The sequence below is a fragment of the Hippocampus comes genome, unplaced genomic scaffold (assembly GCF_001891065.2).
Source record: "Hippocampus comes isolate QL1 unplaced genomic scaffold, H_comes_QL1_v1.1 scaffold122, whole genome shotgun sequence".
Classification (NCBI taxonomy): domain Eukaryota; kingdom Metazoa; phylum Chordata; class Actinopteri; order Syngnathiformes; family Syngnathidae; genus Hippocampus; species Hippocampus comes.
The window spans coordinates 232,090-247,860 of NW_017842059.1; the positions used below are offsets into that span (position 1 = coordinate 232,090).

General features: G+C 41.0%; 2 protein-coding genes across 2 annotated transcripts in view; both read right to left on the minus strand.

Moving 5' to 3' along the window:
* pak1 (p21 protein (Cdc42/Rac)-activated kinase 1) overlaps positions 1-9,073 on the minus strand; it is a 25,370-nt gene extending 16,297 nt beyond the window's left edge. Inside the window, exon 1 of the mRNA XM_019861408.1 lies at positions 8,900-9,073. The gene's annotated coding sequence lies outside the window, so the exon portion shown is untranslated. The remainder of the gene's footprint in view (positions 1-8,899) is intronic.
* A 1,534-nt stretch (positions 9,074-10,607) lies between these two features.
* clns1a (chloride channel, nucleotide-sensitive, 1A) lies at positions 10,608-15,144 on the minus strand. Its single transcript, XM_019861411.1, has 8 exons — positions 14,732-15,144; positions 13,640-13,776; positions 13,038-13,190; positions 12,665-12,778; positions 12,498-12,503; positions 12,230-12,403; positions 11,185-11,248; positions 10,608-10,838 (listed from the first exon to the last, which is right to left on the minus strand). Coding segments are annotated over exons 1-8 (768 nt in total). The 5' UTR covers positions 14,851-15,144; the 3' UTR covers positions 10,608-10,837.
* Positions 15,145-15,771: the final 627 nt, after the last annotated feature.

A 15,771-nucleotide genomic window follows, 5' to 3' on the forward strand; every position in this document is an offset into this window, starting at 1 on the left:
TCTGCTTGCCCCCCCCAACTTACCCCCACCCTTCTTCTAGGCTGAAACAAAGAGGACAGAGACGGTGGCGCTCTGTAGCCAGGTGTTCACCACTGCTGCCTCGGGTCGTAATAGCACCATCCTTCACCCTACAGCTGCCCTTGCCGCCCTCCCATTGTGCGCTTCTATTGTGCGGCCGCCCGCCCTTCGTTGATTCATCGGCCACACAGGGGGGTGTATGACAGATGTTTGTGTGTGTGTGTGTGTGTGTGTGTGTGTGTGTGTGTGTGTGTGTGTGTGTGTGTGTGTGCGTGTGTGTATGTGTGTGTAGTTCAGTTAAAAATGAAAAAAATTACATCATAATAATATAATAATCTCAGATAGTTCCACTGCATCTGTTTCATATCAGGTTTCATATTTGACGGACATGGCAAAACCAGAACAACACCGTTCATAAGTCAACATAACATCGTGGCTATGTCCACTTCATGTCAATATTAATAAACTCAAAGTGTGTATCTTATATTCATATACTGTAAGCGCTGCCCAAAATAAGTCTACTGGCGGAGGGGCTAGCAGGCTAACAAATCGACAGTTAAAAAGTTAACTGTCACCATAGGGACCAAAATTAGCACAAAGTTACAAGTCATGGAAAAAAGTCCATGTAACAGTTACTATCAAGGCCATAAGCAGAAGCTAGTGGCCAAAAAAATGTCACAAGATTTTTTGGGGGAACATGTAACTGCTAATAGTTGCTTTAGAGGCCAAATGTAGAAGTTACTGGCAAGAAAATGGTACAAAATAAGTTTTACAAACAAGTAGAAGCTGGAAGTTGCCATTGAGACCACAAGTGCTAGTGCTAGTGGCAAGAAATAGTTCATAACGGGAGCAACAAATAGGAGGAGTGCGAAGCCACCAGTGGCATCTTCAAGCAAGCTAATGTTGATGAGCTGCTACTAGCAATGAGTAAAAGGAAGTAGGCGAGTTGCTGATTGATTGTGATTGTGACTTGCTGTCACTCCCGACTAAAATCCCGTTCATTCTCCAGTTCACTCAAACAACAACAAAGAAATATTCATGCTAACCTCTGCTTTAGTAAGTGAAACGTTCAAAATGTTGTTTGTGTTTTGTTAGTCATCAGGCTACTTCCTGGTTCTTGGAGGATGACTCAAAAGGCTATGAAGGGATTGACGCTGCCTTTTGGACTTGAAGCTGTATTGCATCGTTCATTTTATGACTTGACTTTGGCATTTGCCATGAAGTTAAAATTGTTGTCTTTACAGTACTTGACTGTCTGGTATACTTATTTTATTGGTAACAAACAATGCACAGCACCACTGACATGCAAATAGCAATGAGAGTTAGTGATTTTGAAACTATGTCCACAAACACATATAACACACAGGCAATATAACAACACTCACATTCAAATATTCTTTAGCCTTTAGAATTAAAAAATGGTCAACTGGTTAGGACGTCCACCTCACAGTGCAGAGGTGCAGGGTTCGATTGGAGTTTGTATGTTCTCCCCGTGCCTCCGTGGGTTTTCTCCGGGTACTCCGGTTTCCTCCCACGTTCAAAAAACATGCATGGCAGGTTAATGAAACACTCTGAATTGTCCCTAGGTGTGAGTGTGAGCGCAAATGATGGTTCGTCGATGTGTGCCCTGCGATTTGTTTTTGTTTTTGGGGCGCATGTTGTCACAGATTAATGGCATTTCCATTCATAACAATGGCGAAAGATGATTTGAGATCATTAGCTGCCAAGCTATAATCATTAAAACGTTTTCGGAAAATGCTAAAGGAAAAAAAAGTCCTTAGGCAATTATGCCATTGGGCAAATTATATTCTAATTCATTGAGTTACATCTGTGTTAGTATATGAACTGTATATAAATTGACACGTGAATACAACAAACATACGTTATTATGTTTGCCAATTCAATGCAGTCAGTGTCAAATACTTAAGCGAGTGAAGAAGTGAATGAAAGTATGGAGGGAACAAATGACGTTCACTAGTATAGACGCAACAATGGCAAGTGTGAAAAACACAAAAGGACAAAAAGGTTAAAAAAAAGTCAGTGATGACGCAAAACAAAAGAAGAAAAGCGATGTCGCTCTCACACTTTGTGTAGCTGAACCTCGCTGGCCCCTCTCTCCTTCCTTTTAACACGGTGTTACGCTTTTTAAAGATTCACGCACATTCATTATTACCCACACACAGCTGTCAGGGCAGTTACTATGGCAACCTCATCAATAATGGAGGCATGATGGGAAGGGGATAACTTGTCACAAGGTGAACGTAAACATCTTGAAAGCAGTTCTTCCTTGGACAATTTTTTTGTCTGCAATTTATTGTGCTGAAATTCTGTCCCGGTTTCGTCGGTTTTAAAATGCTCTGTACCAAACTTGCTAAGACTTAAACATAGACAGTTTTTTTTTTGTTGTTGTTGTTGTTGTTGTTTTGTTTTTAGTATTTGTTTAACTAGGATTTTGTAAGATACAGCTTGATTAGTGTTGCTGAATTTAAAAAAAAAAATTACTAGTACTTTATAAGATTAGGTTTTGGATGACTTTTTTGCTGAGATTTCGGGAGGTTGAAAATTGGAATGTTCTGAACTCCTTTGCCAGTGTTGACTGTAGCTGAGCAAAGCTGTGCCCCAGTTCTGCTCAGTGGCTTCAAAACACGATGAATTGATTTCAGGAGAATGGATCAGTTGTTCTGCCTTGATTAGTCAAGACTTTTTTGATGTTGTTAGAGAGCTGAGTATGAGGCTTTAAAATAAAATCTCACATTTTTTCACAAATTTCTGATTTATACCGATTTTTTCCCCCTGGTTTGTAGAAAAAGCAAATGACAATGACATTTTTTTCAAAACCAGTTTGCTTTTTGGACATGTTTTTCCCCTTTGGGATTTGCTTTTTTTCTTCAATACAAGACACGCTTTAAAAATGTTTTTTCTCAAGAATTATATGATAATGTTTTACAATTTAGCATTTTTAGTCACTAGAGGGATTGGAAAATTCCCTAATTGGAGCAACCAAGCAGCTAAATTGTCACAAGTGACTTATGTTTTGTAAACTAACGCCTTTCTCTTCAAACTCATGTTGTTAGTGGAAGCAGTGCAAATCAGCAGGGACAGGCGGTCAACTCGAAGAAAAACACAAACGTGAACAGAAGGCTGGCAGCTGTGATAATGTTCACACCTCATTGGCACAATAAACTAACACACACAGTCAAGATTTAGCCGCCACTAAGCTCTCATTATAGCAGGCTAAAGCTACATTTCGCCACCTGTGAATCTCCTTTTCGTGCGTCTGTGTGTCTTGGTCACTTATGTTAAATACACAAATGTACACATTTAAATTCACAGTGACAGTCAGCTCATCTGAAGCTTTTGCTAATCGTACTGCATGCTAATCATCAGAGAGACAAAACACACACAAACACACACACACACACACAGTACTTGACTGCGCGCATGCGTATGTGTACGCACGCACGCGCATTTTAGAGTGCACATAAAGGACACGTAAAAGGTGTGGTGTGTCGGCATCATTTGCTCGTGAGGTGTGAACAAATCCAACGTCCCCTTTGGCTTGGAGGGCATGGGACCGCGGTGTGAAAGGAGGAAGAAAAACAAACAGGATGTAGGTCAAGACAGTAACGGTCAAGTTACATTTGCAACAAGAGAGTGATTCCATCTGAATGTCACTCAAAAGACGAGTTAGACAAAGCAACAGTCAGTGACTGACTAACTGCCTGACGAACTAACCAACCAAGATTTGGTTATTTTCCAGTCCAATAACTGAGAAACTAACAATTGAATAACTAACAGACTAACCAACTAAATGGACAACTACCGTAATTGATTAAATGACCCATGAACTAAGTGAATGCTTCACCAACTGATTAAGTTCACTGAGTGACTGATGGCCTGAATGACTAACTAGCCAGCTGATTAATTGGCTGACTGACTGATGAACCGACTATCTGACTATCTGACCAACTGACTAAGTGACTGACCAAAAGTAGCTCACCAACAAACTCATTGACACTAAGCGAGTGAGTGACTGACTGACAGACCAAAAGACTAAGAGATTGACTAACGAGCTGACTAACTAGCTGTCTCACTAACTAAGCAACTTACTAACTTAGATGACAATTAACAGACAAATTAACCAAATGACTATCACACTGATTCAACATACTAACTGACTGACTCAACGACCTCCCAACCGCCTTTTTAATGAGTGTCTGTTAGCCTAGATAGCCTGGTTAACCTACTGGCCAACTAACCGATTTCCCGAACTAGCCGAATGACGAGCAGACTAACAGGCCGGTTGGCTGAAAGACTAACCAAGTGAGTAACTGAAAGCCTTGATGACTAACTAACCAACAGGCTCTCTTGCTTTGCTGGGTTGTTCATAGCAGGCAGAGGCTGGCAAATACAGGATCTTCTGTCATAGCTGAGTGGCCAATTTTCTAGGATATGAGGTTGAAGTAGGCTACTATAACATCGTGGTAGATTGCGCCAGTCAATCATATTCCACTCCAGTACTTTAGGTGGCGGTAATGAACATTTCAAAGGGCTTGACAGCTGCTGTTTGTCTCCTTTAAAGATAACCCAGATTATCACGGGAATACTCAGTGGGTTCTGGTTTTTGCTGGAGGTCCTAAATGTCGTTTTAAATTCTTTTCAGGGACAGGAGGAAGAGAGACTTCCTGCATGATGGAGTATTTATAGATGACGAAGTTAGCGCTGCTCCACTGCATCCGTCAGACACACAAGAGAGAGCCAGAAAAGAGCTGTAGAACTTGAGGAGCAACACACACGGCACCACACATTGACGAGAACGCCGCACTGGGTTTTATTCATCCATTTTATCAATACTAAAATTCAGCATGATGTCACAAGTTTCTCTGATGGCACCATTAGTGAACAAAGCCGTCTTCTAGAGATCTTGGGAAAACAGGTGAAATGGCGTGAATCAACATATTTTTCCAGTTTTTTTTTTCCAGAGATGCAAATAAACTCTTGTAAATTAATTCATTCTAATTTTCCCTCATTTTTGTTATCGCGCATCAGGTTTCCCCAATAATAATAATTATTAGTAGTATATACAAGTACAATAATATAATTCATAGTGTAATACGACAGAGTACGACAGATGAAGTATTTGTTTCAAAGATGTTGATAGAGAAGTACAGAGAAGGTCAGAGGGAACTAACTGCATTGTGTCTTTGTAGATCTGGAGAAAGCGTATGACAGGGTGCCCAGAGAAGATATTGTATGAGGAAGTCTGGGGTGACAGAGAAGTATGTTAGAGCGGTGCAGAACATGTATGAGAACTGTAAAACAGTGCTGAGGTGTGCTGTAGGTGTGACGGAGGAATTCAAGGTGGAGGTGGGACTTCACCAGGGGTCAACTCTGAGCCCCTTTTTATTCTCTTTGGTGATGGACAGGCTGACAGACAAGGTTAGACAGAAATCTCCATGCACTATGATGTTTGCAGATGACATTGTGATTTGTCATGAGAGCAGGGAACAGGTGGAGGAAAAACTAGAGAGGTGGAAATTTGCCCTGGAAAGGAGAGAAATGAAGGTCAGTCGAAGCAAGCCAGAGTACATGTGTGTGAATGACAGGGACCCAAGTACAAGAGTGAGGTTACGGAGGAGAAGAGATAAAGAAGGTGGAGAATTTTATGTACTTGGGGGTCAACTGGAGAGTGTGGAAAAGAGGTGAAGAAGTGTGTACAGACAGGCTGGAACAGCTGGAGAAAAGTGCCAGGTGCGATGTGTGATGGAAGAGTTTCAGCTATGATGAAAGGAAAGGTGTATAAAACTGCGGTGAGACCAGCCATGCTGTTTGGACTGGAGAGAGTGCCACTGAAGAAAAGACAGAAGGCAGAGCTAGAGGTAGCAGAGAAGAAATGTTGAGGTTCTCTTTGTGAGTGACCCGGTTGGGTAGGATCAGGAATGAGTACATCAGAGGGACAACTCATGTTAGAGGTTTTGGAGAGAAAGTCAGAGAGGCCAGACTGAGATGGCTTGGACATGTCCAGAGGAGAGAGAGTGAATATATTGGGAGAAGGATGCCGAGTCTTGAACTGCCAGGCAGGAGGCCGAGAGGAAAACCAAAGAGGAGGTTTAGGGATGTAGTGAAAGAGGACATGAAGGTAGCTGGGGTGAGAGAGGAGGATGCACAAAACAGGGTTCGATGGAGGCAACTGATTCGCTGTGGCGACACCTGAAGGGAAAAGCCGAAAGGAAAAAAAAGAAGAAGATAATTCATATTGTAATACTGTATATTTAGTAATATTTGTGAATTAAGTTTTGCTACAAATTATAATGCATGGTGAAAACTGTATTGTGCAAGCTCTGATAGGTTGAACTTAAAAACAACAAAAAAAGAATTTATTTCAAAACCCACATGTGCTACAAAAAAGTAGAGATATTTTTTAGGGACATATAAGTTTAGGGACAGATCAAGTCATCTGATTAAAATTGCTGATGACCTGCAAAGTTATTTTAGCCTTCTAGTCAGATATGTGAGGTCTACTTTGAAAAGAAGTACCGTAATTTCCGGACTATAAGCCGCGACTTTTGTCACACGCTTTCAACTCTGCGGCTTATTTCATGAAGCGGCTTATATAAAGACTTTTCTAACGGCCGCCTGTGTTACCATCTTTCGTTGTAAATATCTCATGTTACAATATGGGCACCTGCGGCTTATACACAGGTGCGGCTTATGTGTGTACAAAATATTTTTTTCCTTTAAAAATGTAGTGGTGCCGCTTATAATCAGGTGTGGTCTATAGTCCAGAAATTACGGTAGTTACGTGAGCTAAATTAATCAGTGTTTAATTCAATCATTCATTTTTCAAAGCACAACAGAAACTTTTTAAAAATGAATTTTTTTTTGTCCCCCTGAATATTCATTCTTTCAACCAAAATGAAAAACCCACTTCCGATTTCTAATTTTGTGTGCAAATGGAAAATTGGGGTTTCATTCAATTTGAGCATTTTCATCTTCCAGAAGTCCAATAGTCCAGTACACCTGTCATAATCTGAAAGATGTCTTTTCTCTACTGATTTCTGCACTTACCAAAAAACATAAAAATAATAGAAATGGAGTTAGTGTTAGCCCATGCTAGCTGTTAATGGCTAAAAAGCACCTAGCCAACCACCAGGTGGTTATTTTGGTGAGTCATAGTGTTTAATTACAAGTTGCAACCTGTTAGGCTATGATAAATGATCTATTTTCCTATTATCTAACAAAGAAGGTGACAATGGCTTGAGCTTGACTTTTCTAATGCTCGGATTAATGACACTGACTTGTTTGGCATCGTTCGGTATTGTTAGAAAAAAAATCAAATTCCAGAAGAATGAAAAAGTAATTATCAGAGAAAATAAAATCACGTTCATTTGCTTTTTCTTTTAGTGAAGGCCGGCGGGGGGTTCAATTAAAATTGGAAATTGGATTTTCGTGTGTGTCTGTCTTGGGGGAGGGACCTAAGATTTTAGTTTTAACCCAAATTACCCAGCCCAACAAAAACATGGACATGAGACACTAAACCACAGAAGAAGAAAGTAATTATGTCATACTGTTGTTAGTGCAAAGCATACAAGGCAAGCCAAGATGGACTTTCACTAGCAAATGTGTCTCCAACCAGGAAGTAGAGACAAGTCATCACAGGTGCATTCGTTCATTCCTTCCTTCATTCATTCATTCACTCATCCATTGATTGATTGATTATGCAAATGAGCTGACTGAACGCTATGTGCTGAGGCATGCGGAAACAACCGAGTCACGTGACCATCTGCTCCTCCGGGAGCGGACTGACTCACTCACTCCAGATTAAAACGCCAACTTGTTACCTCCGACAAGGAGGAGCAGCTTTACTGATCTGCTGGTTTGTGTGCAACTTCATGTTGAGTTTATGATCAAGATCAACCTGGTGTTCTTCCCACCATGGGAATCCCAACATTGGTCACAGGAATATAAGTCTAGATGTTTAATAATAATAATAAATCAGTTTGTGTTGAATCCACCACAAAACTATGCTGTGTCACACCAGGTTGAATCCAGACCTGATCCAGAATCCATTTACACTAGTTTAACGTGACAAAACCATTCCACAACTTTCTGTGCAGATTGGTGGAGACCAACGTATGATCATGTTTTTTTCTATTGCTTATACTTTACTTACCCATCTAGCGATTCTATCTAATAATTCTACCTATCACCCATCCATCCATCATTCATCTCTCTCCATTTACAACAGCTCTATCGCTACAGTATAGCAATCTAACTATCTATCCATTCATCCATCCATAGTTCTGTCTATCTATTCATCTACATATAGTAGTTCTATCCACCTCAATATTATCTATATTGTAGTTATAGTCTTAGTTCTGTCTACCCAGTCATGCACCCATCCATCCATTTGTCAGTCAGTCTTCTTGTCTACCTGCAACATCTACGCATCAGTCAAAACGCCACATAAACCGAATTGAATTTGAATCGAATCCAGATTGACTTACACTGATTTAAAACAAAGCCATTTGGCACTCGATCCTCAGTGCCCTTGCTGAATGTCTGTGGTGCCTCATAAAACTTCAGCATGTGTTCTTCAGACACGTTGTCATCTTTTTATTCAATAATTGAACACAACGTGACCACAACACTTCAATTAACTGCCAATGTGACCACAGCAGTTTTTGTTGCAATTAAGCACATCCTAATAGACTAATAGAATTGTAAGAGTAAATATAAAAACATTAATTAATCAAACCAATATAAAAGATATGTTCCAGTTTATGTTCTTTAACCCCTCTTGTGCTTCTGGTCCGCCACACCTCGCCTTGCTTTAACATTGATCACAAGTTGAATGAAAAAGTAGATAAATTAAGCTCACCTTTCGTCTGCTAGTTGGTTAAAATCCCCGGAGAGTAGAATAGGAACGGGGTATCTATCCAAGAAGGGCCACACAGTCTGAAGTGGCCACTGAAGTAACGCCACCCTGGGGTTGCTTCGTGCTGCTCCCCTAAGCCAAGCCGAGCCGCTTCTCCCGGCCTATTGTTAGCTAGCCACCGGGGAGCCACCCTGGCGACGTGATCTCCTCCCCCTTCTCGTCAGAGCCGCCTCGCGATTGGTCGGTGCGTCTTCTCCCTCGCTCTCGATTGGCTGTTCTGATGGTTCCTTCAATACCACGAGGTTTCCATAAGGAGGGAACGCAGGTGGTGAGTTCAGGGACAATGGGGAATTACGACGGCTGTATGCGCATGAACCGGCAACGCCTTCTTGGCCGACATCCACCTGCTATTTTTTTATATCTAATGTGACACGGTCACGTGACGGGTTTGTACCTCAAATAATATGAATAATGCATCTCCGTCCGTTGGTATACGTTTATTTCTGTTATTTGTCTATCGTGAGAGTTTCTTTTCTCTTTTGTAGGGATAAAAATACAGACTATCCCATTGGAGGCCATTCGGCGTTTTGCCATATAAAGGACAAATGATCCTTGAGTTGCTGAGTGTTGAATAATCAGATTTGAAATCTGGAGCAGTAATCAAATCGACCAGGAGCCCTTTGGACGTAGCTTGTGTAATTGTCTAAGAAAACGGCGTCTCTGTTGACTGACAAATGCAAATAAATCATATTTCTTTAAAATCAAACATGAAAACAAAAGAAATGTGACGTGACGTAACAAGCTGTTACTTTACCAAGTCGATCGATCTCTCTCTCTCTCTCTCCCTCTCTCTCACTCACGCAATGTATCCATCAAGTGGAGGTGAAGACTGAACAATAGCGACATCTAGAGGCTAGAATAACTAACTCAAAGGCAACAAAAGCGAACTGTTTTTTTTTATGTCCCCCCCCCTCCCTTCGCTTCCCCAGTGACCAAGCACCAGGTGGGCACAGCGGGCTGTGAATATTTTCAAGGCTAACTACCGATATGTTCTAATCATATCTCTTTTGAGACTGATCGGAAAATGGATGGATGGAAGAACAAAGTACCATAAATAAAATTAAATCATTTAAGTATAAATAAATAATTTAGTGTACAAAACAGTACTCCAAAAATGAGGCTATGGAAGACAGGCTCAAACCACTTTCCATACTCATGCTCTCTCATCCTCAATTTGTTCCCATCCTGCAGGCATGATGACATCTGCGCTGATTTTGGACCTAACATCCAGCCAATCATCTCCTCAGGATGCCATCAAGAGGAAATGATGAACCATCATCAACGGCGTATCACAGGAAGAGCACAAACTAAAAAAAAAAAAACAGTTTTGTAGTTCCTGGAAGTGGAACTACCGATATGTTCTAATCATATCTCTTTTGAGACTGCTTCAATGAACAATGTTATAAAAATGTAAATGACTATATTATGAGAATTTACATTTTCTGGGTGGCTACTTATAACAATTATTGGTTAAAAATGCATGTTATCATTTACTAAGAAATGTTTAGTGTAGTGCGCTTGCTAGCCGTGCTTTTTGTTCACTGGATCTTTCAATTCTAATATTATTCAAATTGAGCGCTGTTTGGATGTAAAGCAGCCATGAATGCAGCACATGTTTTGGGAACATAAGATGAAAATGAAAAAAAAAAAATTTATAGAAAAATTAATCTTTTATTGGTAATCGACTAAGAAGGATGCCACACTGTTACATTTGTTTACATACAGAAAGTAAGTTAAACAGGCAACAAACTAGTTTGGTTCACAACAACAACAACACGAGTTGGAATTACTGACGGCGACAAACAGGAAGTGCTTGGGACAACCACGAAGTGCTCAGGATGCCATGAAGAAGTGCGGCTCCCATGATGCACTTGTGGTCCATCTACACATACACACACAGGAAATAATCTATTTAGTACATTTATCTAGCTATACAAGTCATATCTTTCCATCTGTCTTGCTAACCTAGTTCTATATCAACAATATATCTAATTTCTCTACTAGCTCGATATGCATCTGGATACTAGTTATCCATCAACTACTTCTAGCTCCATCTATACACTGATATACACAAATGTAGAAGTGTTGTATAGTAGTTCTATCAATAGCATTTCTACCAATGCATCACACTTCTATCTGTGTATATTAGTTATATACAGTGTGGATCAGTGTATACCGAGTATCTGGGTGTTTATGTATGTGATAATATGCGTATGTGTGTGACTGACCAGTGGTCAACGTCTGCATCCTCAAACTGCCCTGCCTCTGCGTTTCCATCCACCTCCATGCCATCTACACACACAAAACACGTCGATGTGTTTTGTGTGGGGGGGAAAAAAATGTGGAAAAAGATTAATAATACATTTAACTTTAGATGACTATCAGGGATATGAAATAAATGCTCAAATGGTAAACGTAAAAACTGTAAAGTTGGGGCACTGGTAAGTCAAGGTAATGATTTAGGTACATGGATAGGTACCGAGTCCAGGACTAAACTGGCCACATGGTTGAATAAAAAAAAAAACAAATGCTGTATCGATAAGCTCTACCCTTAACAGTTCTATTAACAGTCTTGGAGAAATTACAAATAGGAATGTTATTTTCCACCTTCTACCTCTCTGACCTTGTTTCTAACCAACAATCGAAAGTGAGCCCTCTCACGTCACTTCAACGCTGTGTGGGAGAGGAATCCGTCCTGTGTCAGTATAGTGCTGTGTGCTCATATTACGAAGTTACGGAGTATTATATGAAAATGTCTATCATGTCGTAAAACTGTAATGTTTTTATGTTACTTTGACATGTGGGATCTGTATTTGTGCCACGGTGGCAGCGACTCCGCCGGCTTAGCCACACCTAATCGGGGCTTCGAAGCCATACCGTCGGCTTGGGAGCATGGGCCGCGAAGTCAGCGGCTCTCAAGGCTCAAAGAAGAGATGATTTTTCACAAACATACACTCGCACGGCACTGGGTGGCGTCCTTTACATTGGGTTAGCTCTGTTGCTACGAATGTATTCTCATCCAAATGTTTCACACTTTAGGCATGGCTTTCCAATTTCCACTCAATGCAACCGTTACTCTAACGTAAGAAGTTGGGCTATTTTTTATTTGAGTGGTTATGCCTCGAAACTGGAGAGGGACACAGGGATGACGTTGCAGCGTCCCTGTGATCGATCATAAGTGCAATAATCATTGAAATGTTAGTGGTGGGAACACAAGCAAGCTTAACAAACATGGATGCATCCCTACTTTGATACAATGTACTTTAATCCCACCTTCGAAGCGTGCGTCTCCCTGCTCGGTGCGTACGCCGCCCATGTGGTATCTCTGTGCCACGCTGTGCGCCAACATGCCCTCCAGCCTCTCAAGTGTGGCCTGGCCCTCCTGGGTCAGTGCAGACAGACCCTCGTCACACGTGTAGAAAGTTGGGATGTCGGCATGGCCGTGCTCTAATCCAGACATGAAGAGACACTGTTTAAAATGGATGACGGTTGCTGCGCAAACGACGGGCTCAAGTTCAGCGAGTGTGATGGATGTTCTTACCAGCCTCTGTAAACACACACATACATGGAAAGACAAAAAAGTAAATAATGAATTCACTTTGTCACATACTTTACGGATACCATACTAGCTATTGCGAGTAGCAGTAGTTATGGGAAGTAGGTAGTTATGGTTGGTAAGTAGTGTGTGTAGTGAGTAGTGCATCTTACCGGCCTCCTCCACATCATATTCTTCTCCCTCAAAGTCGTTGTCGGAGTCGTCTTCGTCTTCAGGGTCGGGATGCAGCGCCTGACACTCGCACATAGCCGCAAACATTGACTCCACTGTAGACGCAAAAGTGTGTAGAACAAATGACGGATGGACGGACAGACAGGCAGACACAAAGAGGCATGGACAGACAAGAATTTAAGGTTATGACATACAGTATGTACATTATACGTATGCACGGTAACATAATTTTGTCTTTAATTAAAAAAAAAAAACTCTGCTCGCTTTATGGCAACGTGTAATGCACAACGCCATAGGAGGCTAACGGAAATGATCATGGGGTTTTCAAATAAAAGAAACAAAGGAAGGACTCACACGCTGCTTTGTCACCGGGCACAAATCGAATCTCTGTGATACCGCCTTCCTCTTCATCTCCTCCACCATCATCATCATCATCCTCTTCCTCACTACCCACGCCGTCATCCTCCTCATCCGCCGGCTTCTCCGTCATTTCTGCCTCATTCTCCTCTGGAAAGAAGGTCGCATATAAAAAGCTGTTTGGGCATGTATTCCATATCATTGATGTACCGTTTAAGGTCCATCTACTAGTGCATTATTTGTCCTCACTAGTCAGAAAATTTGCTGTAGTATATATGTGACTTTGAATGTGAGTGGCTTTAAGAGATGAGGGCCTGGCCTGATGAGTGATGTGGGTGTCAGTGAAAGAGAGCATAGAGGTGGCTGTCAGTCTGCATGTCGATAGACTTGGCTGTCGGCAGCTTGTAACGTGTATTCTTAGCGCTTGTTCAAAAATGCCATTGAAAGTGCACCGGCGACCGTGTTGACTTTTTAAAAAAGTAGTTGCTTTTTCGATTAATCGTTGCAGCCCTGAAATGCTCTAATGTCTTTCAATGGAAGACCTATAAACAAACCCAAAATAATGAACAGAGCATTTAAGACGTGCGTAGAGTCCTGACCGCTGAGTTTTCCGTTGACCATGACGTAGAGATGTTCTTGGGGATACGCGCTGACATCTCTGGAGATGGCGTGCAAGCCGATGGTGGGGTACTCCAGACTGAAACCCAACCCCGCGCCATCAAACCATGACAGACGCCTGCAAATAGTTAAGTAATGTGTCAACTTTATCCCTACAGACGTTTTAAGTTGTGGCTCATTAAATATACATCCACAATATTAGTACAGGAACCGCTGCTTATTTATGGTTCAACACTCCCTGATTTGATTTGGGAACCTGTTATTCAGTAAAAAGTCACCTATTTGTCATTTTTGTGCTCAGGCCAAAGCCATGTCTAATTTAAAAATACTGCTTTGGTGTGATATTGTATCATCTTGGTATCATGATACCTTGTTCATCTAAGATTAGGAGCTTAATATACTCAGGCCACAAAGGTTCCGAGTGCAAATCTCAGATCACAACTGGACTGCAGTAAATTGCAGGATACATAGACAAACAATGGACTGACACAAGACAATTGTCTGTCATAACACATGCAGACAACAATGGCCAGTCAGGGGCAGACCACACATATTAAACCAAGTAAAACAGCCACAAACCGCGCCAAAAGATTCTTAATTAAAACGATTGTAAATCAGTTCAAGATTTGTTTCTGGGTCCATTTTCAGTTTCTTGCCATTGTTGTGCAGTTTTATTTTGAAGGAAGTTAGCAAGTTACGACAGTGCTCGCGAAAAATTAAAGTTTATGGCTAATACATTCGAAAGCATTTTAAATACCAACTCAAGTAAAACTGTTTCTATTGCCAACAAAAGTGCAGTCTGTCTGAATTCAAAATAACGTAAAAAAGGTTGGATTTGTTTTTTTTCTGCTATTACTTTACTTTCCGAGTCTAGCTTTATCGGATGTTTCGGTTCCTGCAAGCGTGCGTGTAAAGCTGACATCAGGGTCCGAAATATAAATCAGATTAAACACAACAAACACTGATAAAATCATTTACAAATTGTTTTTGAATCACGTGCACATGCTGAAAATTATATTTTAAAAGTAAAAAGTAGCATCAGCAACACCATTCCGAATGCTTCGCCAACTTACGTTTCGGCGACATAGAGCGTCCCGTTGCCCAGTTTCTGTCCGTCCAGGACGGCCGCCGTGTCAGCCTGCTGGAGCCGAACTCCTTCAGTAGGAGGTCGCAAGTTCTTCAACAAAACCATGGCCCTTTTCCACAAACGAGGACAAAAATTCGAAAAGGCTCTCCGTGGCGTATTGCTAAACCTTAGCTTAGCAGGCGTGTGTGGAGCAGCACAAATCCCGATCGTGTATTTATTTAACCCGCGGAGAACACAACGGTGCTGTGCATGGGCTTCCCGGCCTCCGGGAACCAAACTCGTTGAGTCCAAAGAACTCCAAAACTATTAAGAAATTGGGTCGACGTGAAACGTACACTATTCACGTTGTTCCGAAGGTGACGTTTAAATGAACGCGTGAAATCTCGCGAGAACAGTTCGCCAACGTGGCCTGGCGTCGTCAAGCCGTGCGTGACAACCGGAAACTACAGACTAAAGTTCCCGCCGCTGAGGTTAGGTTTAAGAATTAATAAAAATAAGAAATTTTATTTTATAAATAAAAATTATGGATAAGTATTTATTAAATAATTGACAAATGGAATACATTCACGACCAACACTAAAAGCAAACTTCACATCGATAGTATACAATGTATACCATCAATATGAAGTTTGGAGAATTGAATCCTATGAAAACGACATGTGTAGTATACATGTCGTTTTCATAGGATTCAATTCTCCAAGCTGCACAATTTGATGTAAATACTAGTTTTGATCTTACATGTGTACATGTATTTTACATAGACGATGTTAATAAAAATGCAGTGACACGACTATGAAACGAAGATATTCGACAGTGACGTTATTTGCACAAGTGAGTGAAGTGTTCTTTTTAATCTGATTTTAAAAAAGCACACGCTTTTCAATAATTATTTTATTTCTTATAAAACTAAAGTAGGAGCAGCCAAAAAAAGGTGATGCCACAAGCAACAATTCAGGAAGTGACATAATCTGCTCCAACATAAATAACGTAAAACAGAAGGAATTTAACCCAAAATTCAACAAGAAA

Excerpts from the sequence above, each read along its gene's own strand:
- clns1a (XM_019861411.1), bottom strand. The coding sequence starts at position 14,850 with ATGGTTTTGTTGAAGAACTTGCGACCTCCTACTGAAGGAGTTCGGCTC. Across the intron at positions 13,777-14,731 it reads ACGCTCTATGTCGCCGAAAC|GCGTCTGTCATGGTTTGATG; the intron begins GTAAGTTGGCGA and ends AACTATTTGCAG. Across the intron at positions 13,191-13,639 it reads GGTCAACGGAAAACTCAGCG|AGGAGAATGAGGCAGAAATG; the intron begins GTCAGGACTCTA and ends CCTTCTTTCCAG.